This window comes from Carlito syrichta, unplaced genomic scaffold (genome assembly GCF_000164805.1).
Source record: "Carlito syrichta isolate Samal-C Ts95f unplaced genomic scaffold, Tarsius_syrichta-2.0.1 Scaffold303667, whole genome shotgun sequence".
NCBI lineage: Eukaryota > Metazoa > Chordata > Mammalia > Primates > Tarsiidae > Carlito > Carlito syrichta.
In genome coordinates, this window is record NW_007247763.1 from 285,049 (window position 1) to 297,322 (window position 12,274).

At 43.5% G+C, this 12,274-nt stretch overlaps 1 protein-coding gene across 3 annotated transcripts in view; it reads right to left on the reverse strand.

Annotated features, from left to right (window-relative positions):
- The window catches only part of GK (glycerol kinase), an 89,740-nt gene extending 78,705 nt beyond the window's left edge, over positions 1-11,035 (reverse strand). For all 3 annotated transcript variants that reach the window (XM_021712843.1, XM_008058969.2, XM_008058968.2), the window contains exon 1: positions 10,773-11,035. In XM_021712843.1, coding sequence (XP_021568518.1) covers positions 10,773-10,850 — 78 coding nt within the window. In that variant the 5' untranslated portion in view covers positions 10,851-11,035. The remainder of the gene's footprint in view (positions 1-10,772) is intronic.
- Between the last annotated feature and the right edge of the window lie 1,239 nt (positions 11,036-12,274).

Below are 12,274 nucleotides of genomic sequence, written 5' to 3' on the forward strand. Positions count from 1 at the left end.
GGCGCGCGCTACCACGCCCGGCTAATTTTTTTGATTTATTGCAGAGATGAGGTCTCGCCAAGTTGCGCAGGCGGGTCTCGAACCCGCGGGCTCAGGCAATTCACTCACCTCAGCCTCCCAAGGCGCGGGATTACAGGCTGAGCCACCGAGCCTGGCTAACCTTCTACCTTTTTTTTTTTTTTTTTTGAGTTGGAGTCTCACTCTGTCGCCCAGACTGGAGTGCAGTGGCCGCTCCCGGCCACCGCAGCCTCGACCTGCTGGGCACTGGCGATCCTTCCACCTCAGCCTTCCAAGTAGCTGGAATTACAGGCATGCGCTACCAAGCCCGGTTGATTTTTTGATTTATTGTAGAGATGAGGTCTCGCTGCCCAGGCAGGTCTCCAACCTGCGGACTCAGGCAATCCACTCACCTCAGCCTCCCAAAGGTGCGGGATTACAGGCTGAATCACCGAGCCCAGCTACCTTCTACTTTTAAGTAGGGTAACTTCATAGGCCTTAGGAAGAGGCATAGAAGAGGGATGCGTTTTGGTAAATTCTATTTGCTATTTTAGAGCATGAAGTCATCTAGTCACACAGCATTTGGACCTTCCTTCCAGGATGGAAGCTCTGAATTGTAGGAGAAGGATGATGCCACCTTTAGGTGTTTTGTATCTGATCGTATGTACCACTTCCAAGTTTGTGGACACTTTTTGGATTTAATATTTAATATTTTTGGAATGTGCAGCTTTCTTAGTGTAGCATTGTCTAACAGAAAATAAATAAAAAATAAATCATCCAAACTACAAATGCAAGTCACATATTAATTTTAAACTTAAATTTTCTCATACAAAAGGTAAAAAGAGAGATGAAATTAATTTTAATAACACATTTTATTTATGCCAATATATCTACAAATTACCATTTTGGCATGATAATACAAAAATTATTAATGAGTTTTTTTAATACTAAGTATTTGAAAACCGGCATATATTTTATACTTACAGTTTATCTCAATTTGGACTAGTCACATTTAAAGTGATCATGTGGCTAGTGGCTATTGTATTGGATAGTGGCATTCCAGAGTACTTTTGTCCTCATATATTGAGGGTCATAGGAAGAATCACAATGAAGCCTACTGGCCATTAATTTGTCTGCAGATGGACAAATGTCCAAAGGCAAATGATGTTTCCACAAGACTCTATGATGGAGAGTAACTAACTCCATATTAGAACACATTGTCCAGTAGCAAGAATGCCAGGTGGTTTTTTTAATGTAGATTTCAAAAACCATCATCAATTAAAGGTGGCAGGGGCTATACAGTTTATAAAATATCTAGCATGGTTTTTTTTAAAGAATCATGTGATGGCGAGGGACAAACACCACAGAATTACATGTGTTTGTCATCTTTTTCTCTCTTTCTAAGTTTGAAATTCGCCAAACTTAATGGTCAGTTAAAATGTCAGGCTGGGTGCAGTGGCTCACGCCTATAATCCCAGCACTTTGGGAGGTCAAGGTCGGAGGACTGCCTGAGCCTACGGGTTCAAGACCAGCCTGGACAACTTGTCAGGACTTCATCTCTACAATAAAAAATTTTAAAAATTAAAAAAACAAAAAAACTAGCCGGGCATGATGGTGCATGCCTGTAGTTCCAGCTACTATGAAAGCTGAAGTGGAAGGATCACCTGAACCCAGCAGGTCAAGGCTGTGGTGGCCGGGAGCATGCCACTGCCCTCCAACCTAAGCAACAGCGTGAGACTCCAACTCAATAAATAAATAAATAAATAAATAAATAAATAAATAAATAAAATGCCTCGTTCAAAGCAGCACAGAATAGATGACTATCTTTAAGAAAAATTAAAATGAATATTTTAGGACACAGTGAGTCTATGGGAGCTAGAAGATATGCTAGAGATCCATCCACTGGTCCAGTATTTTCAGAATGAGCTCTCTGCATTTCTAGGACCCTTTGGAATCTGGAAAAGGAACCAGAGCGTTCCATCTGAGCCTAAGAACTGCATGCTACTGTACAGTTCACATTTTAATTTCAGTTTCCAGACTTTAACTCTTCCAGAAAAGAGGTTAACAATGGAGTTCCAAGGTGAAAACCAAATGACAACACTAACCGAAACCCATGACTCATGACTCTCATATTTACAAGGTGAGATCCAAGAGACCAGACAATACTGACAAACAGAACGAATAACTCCAGGTTTTCTGAATACCAATTCAGTGGTTTTCCTGTGCAAAATAATGTATTAGTATTAATATGCTATCATTAAATATTCATAATTTTTAATCATCCATTAAGAGGCAACAAATATAAAGAAGTCTTATAACATAGGGCTGCCAGGGCTATGAAGAGAAGAAAGGACATCTCACTCAAAATTGTAGAGCCGGGCTCGGTGGCTTAGCCTGTAATCCCGCGCCTTTGGGAGGCTGAAGTGAATGGATTGCCTGAGCCCGCGGGTTCGATACCCGCCTGGGCAACTTGGCGAGACCTCATCTCCACAATAAATCAAAAATTAGCCGGGCGTGATAGCGCGCCTGTAGTTCCAGCTACTTGGAAGGCTGAGGTGGAAGGATCGCCGGAGCCCAGCAGGTCGAGGCTGCGGTGACCAGGAGCGGCCACTGCACTCCAGTCTGGGTGACAGAGTGAGACTCCATCTCAAAAAAAAAAAAAAAAAGATAAGGGCTCTTAGAAGAGGTAACTTCTAAACTAAGACTTGAGGTTGAACAGAAGTGAATCCAAGTGGGACAAGGAGTACAGGTATACAGGTGGCAGGTTAAACAGAAGGGAGTCCATCTGGGGCAGGGAATACAGATATATAGGTTGAACAGAGGGGCAGGGTAGACATCCATGTTGGATAGGGAGTCCAGGTGTACACAGTGTAGGTGGGCAGGGTGAACAGAAGGGAGTTCATGTGGACAGGAAATATAGGGGTACAGTGCGAGCAGACGGGCAGATTAAACAGAATGGAATCCATGGATAGGAAATACAGAGGTATAGGGTATGCAGACGGGCAGGTTGAACAGAAGGGAATTAATGTAGACAGGAAGTATAAGTGCACATGGTGTGCAGGTGGGTACGTTGAACAGAAGGAAGTCCACGTAGGACAGGGAGTCCAGGATTATAGGCTGTGCAGGTGGACAGGTTGAACAAAAGGAAATCCTGGTGTACCCGGTGCACAGGTGGGGGAGGGTAAACAGTGTTGGCTGCTACTGAGAAAGAATTAGAGGGAGTTAAGGCTGGGGCAGGAAGAGTAGCAGGATTTGTTCATAGGGTTCCAGGTGAGACACATGCAGGGTTCCACTAGGAGGGCAGATGCAATGGGGTTGAGAGAAGTGGAGTGCAAGTGTGCAGAGGTATGAGCAGGGAAAGGTGGAACGCTCAGGGATGACAGGTTCTAGGTTGGCGCCACTGAGTAGGCAGTGTTTACCGGATAGGGTAGTAGCAGTAGTTGCAAGACAGAAAGGTGTTAGCCGGGCTCGGTGGCTCAGCCTGTAATCCCACGCCTTTGGGAGGCTGAGGTAAGTGGATTGCCGGGTTCGAGACCCGCCTGGGCAACTTGGCGAGACCTCATCTCTAAAATAATTCAAAAAATTAGCCGGGCGTGATAGTGTGCGCCTGTAGTTCCAGCTACTTGGAAGGCTGAGGAGGAAGGATCGCCGGAGCCCAGCAGGTCGAGGCTGCGGTGGCCGGGAGCGGCCGCTGCACTCCAGTCTGGGTGACAGAGTGAGACTCCAACTCAAAAAAAAAAAAAAGGGGTTACAAATTTTGTTTTAGACAATGTAGTTTGATGTGTCGCTTGGGCACATTTGCAGAGATACCCAGCAGTCAATTGCTTCTATTTTGCTCCTAAGCTTAAAAAAGAAGTTCTGTTCTCAGAATTTTGTGTGGGCCAGAAAGGCAGATGAGAACATAATATAGAGTCAAAGAGCACATGCATACCCCAGAGACACACAGAGTTTGGGAGGTCAAGGTCCAGCCCTGCCCACATTATTTGTTTGACTTTAACTTTTCTCAGCTTTGATTTTTCCATCTGTAAAAGGATTGAATAAAATAATTTATGAAAAGTATTTAGCCCAGGGAAGACATAGCATATGCATCCAAAAGATGTTACCATATGATTGTTGCTACTACTGCTACTATTTTTGTTGCTATTATTATTACTATTACTACAACCACCACCAATAGATTTAGAATTGGAAATCATCAGTCCTATATTAATCTCTAAACCCAAATCATATTTCAATTCCAGAATTTGTTTTGCGGGAAGAACAACTTAAAAAGGAAGAAACAAGGAAAATTAACGTAGGAAAATAATATATCACAGTGCAGACACTGGTGTACACTCAAAAGATGTTACCAGCCTGGTGTGGTGGCTCAAGCCTATAATCCCAGAACTTTGGGATGCCGAGGCGAGAGGATTACTTGAGCCCAGGGGTTCGAGACCAACCTGGGCTACTTGGTGAGACCGCGTCTCTACAATAAATCAAAAAATTAGCTGGGTGTATTAGCGTGTGCCTATAGTTCCAGCTACTTGGAAGGCTAGGGTGGAAGGATCACGTGAGCCAAGCAGGTCAAGGCTGCAGTGGCCATGAGCATGACACTGGACTCCAGCCTGGGTGATAAGAGTGAGACACAGGCCGGGCTCGGTGGCTCAGCCTGTAATCCCAGCACTTTGGGAGGCCGAAGTGAACGAATTGCCTGAGCCCACGGGTTTGAGAACTGCCTGGGCAACTTGGTGAGACCTCATCTCTACAATAAATCAAAAATTAGCCGGGCATGGTAGCGCACGCCTGTAGTTCCAGCTACTCGGAAGGCTGAGGCGGAAGGATCTCCAGAGCCCAGCAGGTCGAGGTTGCAGTGGCTGGGAGCGGCCACTGCACTCCAGTCTGGGCGACAGAGTGAGACTCCAACTCAAAAAAAAAAAAAAAAAAAGAGTGAGACACAAACTCAAAAAAAAAAAAAAAAAGTTACCGCTACTATTGCTGCTACTATAACTGCTACATTATTGTTACTATTATTCCTAATACCTGTAAGTGGTAGCATTAGAATTAGAATTGGTGGTCACCAGCTCTATATTTAGGTTTATGCCCAACCTATGACTCAATTCCACATTTGCAGAAGGAGAGAGTCAAAAACTGAAAAAACAAGGAAAACTGTTTTTATATAAATGTTTAAAAATAACCTTCTGAGATGATGCACGCATTCTCTTTCTTATAAGAGAGTTGCGGAGTGCTGAAATGTTCTCCCTGCTAAGTAAGTGGCTGTCCTGTAAGCTTACGTCACTCATCCTGGGACTAATTCAGCTGTCCTATCATAAACATGCACATTCATTTCCCACCCACGTGATTTCCCCACTAGCCTACTCTTTTATGACATACTAAACTTTACTATGTGATAAGACATTGTTCAGGAATGTAAACTCCCTTTCAAGAACACCATAATACTACATAAATATGAATGACTGGAAAGAAAACCTCTAGCTACAAATGTTACATTGCAAATTGGGCCAGAAAAGGCCTAATATCTTCCAACAAGCCACAGAAGAACATAGGAAATGAAATTATGTTTTTCTTACAAATGACATGGTAGTAAATGGTATATGCATGCATCTGATAGAACTATAGTTTCCAATTTTTACTTTTTCCAAGACCCTCCAAGTTTTATCTTCCTATTCTTCTAATTCAAGAGTTCTGTTCAGCACATGTAAGTCCTTGTAAGCCCCTTGCTGCTGACGTCAATTCACATAATGAGCACCTACCAAACGCCAGATGCTGTGTCAGGCTTTGGGGGAGAAAAGACTGTTTTGCTCCTCAAGATGCTCAAAATTGAAAGCTCTTAACACTTAGTCTTGTGAGAGACAAGAAGACAAGAGTGGGTGGCAACTCTCTGATGAGAATGTATTCATGCTGCTTGTGTAATGTGATGGGCAAGAAAATAAGCAAATGTAGTGGGGAAAGAAATAAACAATAAAAGGATCACAACTCTAGCTAACACAAAAGTGGCCTCATTTTAGCTATGAGTCCAATTAGTTTAGCAAATGTATTGTTCGCTAGTCCCTGGCCCATAATGGGTGCTTAATAAATATGTGTTGAATACATAAATGAAAGAGGAAATCATCTGTAAGCCTTATGAGATCTCTAAGTATGATGAGACAACTGAGGCCAAGGCAAGTTCTCCTGCCAAAACAAGCACGGAACTACAATTCTCGTCATCCTTCATATATATTGGCTGTTGGAACAAAATGATTATGCAACCATTAGCCACAGTGACACACCTGAGCCCTGCCCAAGACCCGCTGAATCTGAGTCACAAGATCATAACCTGCAGTACTCATTCAAAGGCAACATTTTTTATAGACTGTGAAAACGATTTATTGGTATGTTTTTCTTAGTGAAGATTCCTTTATTTTTTACCATAATCAAAAGGACACTTGGTTGATAGGGAGGAGATGGCCTTCTCATTCTCTCATCTCCCCTTCACAGTACTCAAGGCAGCTGGGGAGCCCAAGGTGGTAGTTAGGAGGACTAGCTTCTAAGTATAACAGACCTGGACTTGAATGTCAGTTCCATCAGTTACCCTGTGACTTTGGGTACAATCCTCAGCCACAGTCTAATCTCCTGTGTAAATGAATTTACTAATACTATCTACATCACTGAGTTGTTATGAAGATTAAATGAGATAATGCTGGAAAGTCCTCAATGCAGTATCTGACACATTTCCAGTTACAACACATTTAAAGCCTTTAAAAAAATAACATTTAACATAATGGGGAAAAACTAAGTTACCCAAATTAAAGAAGGAAGTTGATTGTTTAAGCTGAAACTTTTGTCTTATAAAGAAATAGCCCCTCCTTCAAACCTGTTACACTAATTCTCTTTCTAAGAAGTTCCTACTCTGTAATCTGAGTAACTATGGGTCAACTCCAATTCACTTTCCTGTCAGATAAATTGGAAATTTTTCTTTAGTACAAAACATATGTATAGGGTCTCATGATTAATAACTCTTTCACAATTTGACGAAGAAATGAATATATTCTAAAATCATAGGTCTACTACTAAAATAGAATAAATAATCAAGTAACTAAACATATCCAAGTCAGAAAGTTTTACAATTTTTTTTGGCAAGGTAAGAAAGAAAACCAGAATTAACATTCATCTGACTTACTAAAGAGAAAAAAAAAATATCTTCGATAAACATGTACAGCCAGGCATGGTGGCTCATGCCTGTAATCCCAGCACTCTGGAAGGCAGAGGTGAGAGGATTGCCTGAGTCCAGAAGTTTTAGACCAGCCTGGGCAAGTTGGTGAGACTTCCTCTCTACAATAAATCAAGAAAAATTAGCCAGGCTAATGGTGGTGGTACACGCCTGTAGTTCCAGCTACTTGGAAGGCTGAGGCAGAAGGATCACTTAGGTCCAGAAGGTCGAGGCTGTGGTGGCCATGAGTGTGCCACTGCACTCTAGCCTGGGCAGCAGAGTGAGATTCCAACTCAAAAATAAATAAATAAATAAACACTCAAACAAACAAATATGTATAAAGTGCTCTCTGAACAGTCTTTAAGTCCTATTCATCTTTATAGACCATAAAACATCATGATCAGCATGACAAATTACTTAAAAGGAGGTCCCTGCTCTCAAGTACAGCAGGTATACAATTATAATAAAGAGAGAATTTGATAGAGGTATTAAAAAATCGTATAGGAAGGGGGAGAAATTCTGACTAAGGTTTGAGAAAGACTTATACTAAAAGGCAGCAGTTGAGCCAGTATTTGGAGATAGAGTAGAATTTTATTATTTACTTATTTTTGAGTCCGAGTCTAACTCTGTGGCCCAGGCTAGAATGCAGTGGCACATTCATGGCCACCACAGCCTTGACCTGCTGTGCTTAGGTGATCCTTCTGCCTCAGCCTTCCAAGTAGCTGGAACTATAGGCACATACCACCATGTCCAGCTAATTTCTTTATTTTATTTATTTATTTATTGTAGAGATGCCAAATTGCCCAGGCTGGTCTTGAACCCCTGGGATCAGGCAATCCTCTCCCCTCTGCCTCCCAAAGTGCTGGGATTACACGTGTGAGCCACCATGTTGGGGCTGAGATGGAGTAAAATTTCAAGAAGCAGTTATGGGGGATGGAGTGGAGGCCTCTCCCTTGGATGAAAGAGCACGAATGAAGTATTTTCTCCTAATGAGAGAAAGCCAAAATTCCTAGCAGAGAAAAAGGGAGAAACTAGTTTGGAGAGGTTATTGGTCTTATGCAAGTTGAGTTAAATAAGCAAATTTGATGAATAATGGTCAGTAAATTATTTAAATATCTTTAACATCCTAAGTTTCCTTATGACAGGTCTTATCCACTATATTCTTTTCTGAGAAGGTAAGCAATTATTTTTGAGTCATAATTACAACGTGGAGCAATATGACGGAAATAAGTCCTGGGAATCACCTTGTGATTGAGACACTTATTCAGCAAATCTTGTATCTGCATTTTTCAGGGAGTGGTTTAGCAAACTCTTGCCTTATAACCAAAGGAAAAACCACTCTGCTAAACCATTCCCAGGTTTTTCTCTACTTCACACAGGATGCCTAAGTCTTTTATCTGCTTCTAGAGCATTCTTTCATAGTTGTCTCTCAAGGAGCAGACAACTTTATTCATCAACTTTTATACAGCACTCTCTAGGCAAGATGGTAAGCTTCTGAATTTTTACCTTAGCTTACTCAATGAGATGATGCCACCTAGAGACCAGCAAACAGGACCCAACTTTTGAAGGCTCATACTGCTCCTGTTAATCACTGAACAACTGATTGTAGTAATATAAAATTGGTCACCTCCTTCATTAATGTAGGAAGATGCCTTTTGGGCAACAGAATCTAAGGGACCAGCAACAACCTGTAGTGGATTAAAAAGATTGCTGGCCTACACAGACAGCAATACGAGTCAAACAGAAGGCAAGGATATTCAGACTGACTCCTAAAAAGGAAGTATATAAAGTTATGCAATATTTCACCCACTTTCATATAAAGCAAAGGCTGAATAAGCTTGAGAACAATTGCCATGCTTGGTTTTGCCCCCACAGTGCTTTATGAACTAGTTGCCAACATTTACAAATTGGAAGATTTCACTGAAAACTCTCAACTACCAGCATTCCTTAAAGAATTCAAAGATCTGGCAGAACTGGGCTTGCATTCCTGCTTGGCAGCTACTGGTTGTCCTCTTGGCCTGAGTATCTCTCCAGTAAGCTTCCCCCCTTCTACCTGCTTGGCCCCTGCAGGTATTTGCGTAAGCAATTTTTGAATATGGCTTTAAAAATCAACCCACAGTTTGTTGGCACATGTCTTAATGGTCTTTCTTAAGTTGGGAAGATAATGATGATAGTGTATTTTATGTATTAATCAAATCCAGTTAAGCAGACTTTCTTACTTATGAATCAGAATTAGTTTATAAACATTTATATGAATATAAGACAAAGTGAAACCTGCTCTGGATGATCAAACGATAAACAATGTAAGAGACAGTGGAGCTATGTTTTGGCAGCTCAAACCAGGGAAAGTCATTAAATAAGATTCAACTAAAATTGAACCAAAGGTTTCTTATTTGAGACAAGAAAGATAGATAATAGGATCAAAGCACAAATGTAGTTTTTAGTCAAGGGCCAGCTAAACAGAACTTTGAAAATATATATATGTTGTATGTACAATGTATATGTATGTACAATGTACATGTATGTATATCTGTACATATGTATATGTATATCTGTATATATACACACATACTAAATACATACATGTATATCTGTATATATACACACATACTAAATAAAGAAAAAGTGCTATGAGGTAAAGAAGAGAAAGAGAATTAAATAATCACTAAATATTTACATCAACTTTCCAGGTTGGCCACATGTCCAATGAAAGCATGGGCTTTTACCAGCAAACGTTCATTAAAATTATTTTTATATTCTCTTACCGAACTCAGTGCTAGATCGCTTCAAGAGCAAGTTTGCTAATTGCACAAAACAAATTAATCAGTAGAGTCACTTAAATAACAATCTTATGGTAAAACTCTGCCGTCAAATATGGTAAAAATAAAAAGGAAATTTGTGTCTCACATTATGCTGTGAAGCGCAGAGAGGACAATCATTTTTTTTTGTAATGGGCAAAGTATCAGAACTGAAATTTGCGAGTCTTTGTTAGTAAATGAAGATTCTGGCAAAAGCAATGTAGTGTGACTGTTTCCTAATTTGTTCTGCCACCCCCCTCAGTACTCAACCCTCTGCAATTTCTGTGGGAGAGGATGACAACGCATCATCACGCTAATACTTTATTCGTTCTACTGCTGGAAAGGACTCTGGGTTAGGCTACCACAGCCGTGACACAGCTTTCCCTCCATCCAAGGACGTCCTGCGCCTCGCAGGCCAAATGCTCCTGGGGAAGACCTCTGTAGCGGTCAGTGTGACCACCTGTCCCTGGTGCAGGCGGGCCACTCTGCGCGGATGCTCGGAAACTCCTAGCTCCATTTGGTAGAAGAGTCCCCTATTAGTAGATGACCCAGCTCCACCACCAAGACTGCGACTGCTCAACTCGGCCATGGGAGTTGCAGAGGCCGAGGTCCCCAAACCCCGGGCAGGGCAACCCCAGTGTGGCATATCCCTCTCCGGCCTCCCTCTCTTGCCCAGTGGCCGAGGCCCGGAGCCCGAGAGGCGTGAGATGAGGACGCGACACTCAGTCCCTTGGTCCCCGGACTCCAGCCCCGGAGGCTTAGCGCCTCTTCAGATGTCACCCCGGGCTCACCAAAAAGCGCGTCGAGCTGGTGCCCTGGTCCACCGCCCCTACCAACGGCCCCAGAACTGCTTTCTTTGAGGCTGCCATGAATCCAGCTTCGGGTCGGCCGGCAATTGCAGCCGGTTTCCCGGGTGACGGCGGCGGGCGGGGGAAGGGCTGGCGGCGAGAGTAGAGAGCCAGGCGGTGCTCGTCCGCTGATCGCTCGGACCGCGCTCGAGGCGGCCCCTTTACCCGCGCGCAGCCTTCTCACTCCGCCCCTCCCGCCCAGGTCCCGCCCCCGACCGCGTTCCCTGCAGCTCTGGGGGCGTGGCGGGGGGGGGGCACTGTCTGCTGGGCCGGCCAATTAGCGAACTCGGAAAGAGGATGAACGTTCGGACAGTCAGAAGGCGGTGAGACGTCACGGGGGCGGGGCCTGGGCGCGGTGGAGGCGGTGGCTCGCGCATAGGTCACGTGAGGGGCAGACAGACAAGCAGTCCAGCTGCAGGACTAGGGGGCGGAGGCGAGTGCTGCCAATTGGCAGGGAGCGCCACTGGCTGGCGGGAAGAGCACACCCCCATCCGCGCCCTGGGGCTCACCCCCGAGAATGGGTCCCAAAATGCAGAACTGCTCGTTCCATCCGGTGGGCTGTGCAAAGCACGAAGTGAGTCGCTGTATGGACGGACCTGGCCCGGCCTTCCCGCGCTTCCCACGCCCCGCCCACCTTCTCATTCTTGGCCCTTGATAGTGATAATTCCTTTAACAGAGACTGACCCTATGTAGGGTCACCTCAAGGAGCAACACGAATTCTTCACCTTTGTAGGATTTTCGGGGACAAGGAACGCGGAAGTTCTTTCGGATTAGCATTTTTATGAAAGCACTCAAAATCAACTTCCCCAAGTTCCTCAATCGACCAGGCAGAAGGCGCCCGGCATCTCCGTGTCCTGACGCGCCCTGCTTCTATGCTTGGCCTCACGCTGTGGTCCCCTCCCCCACACGTCATTTCCTTTCCCTCCATTAACTATTCTGGATGGCAGAGGGAGAGAAAAGGGACTTTCACTTGACCTTGGACTTACCTTGCCGGGATCCTTTTAGATCCTGTGTTGTAGGGACTTTCAAACTTTTTCAAACCAAGTCCCACAGTGCAAAATAGTTTACAAAACAACCCGGGGCGTGAGTGTGCATACACATTTGTAGTTAAAATAGTTACATATATAAATACATTTTATATATATATATATAAAATGTATATGTGTGTGTGTGTGTATATATATATGAAAGTTTCCAAAACAATATTAGTCCTTACATGGTATGCGCTCTGTATTTTTATTCTATAGCATAGTCTTTTATTAAAATGGGATTACATACCTATAATCCCAGCACTTTGGGAGGCCGAGTCAGAAGGATTGCTTGAGCCAGGGAGCTTGAGACCAGCCTAGGCGACATAACGAGACCTCGGTTCTACAAAAAAATCAAACAATTAACTGGACATGGTGACAAGCGCTGTAGTCCCATCTACTCAGGAGGCTGAGGCG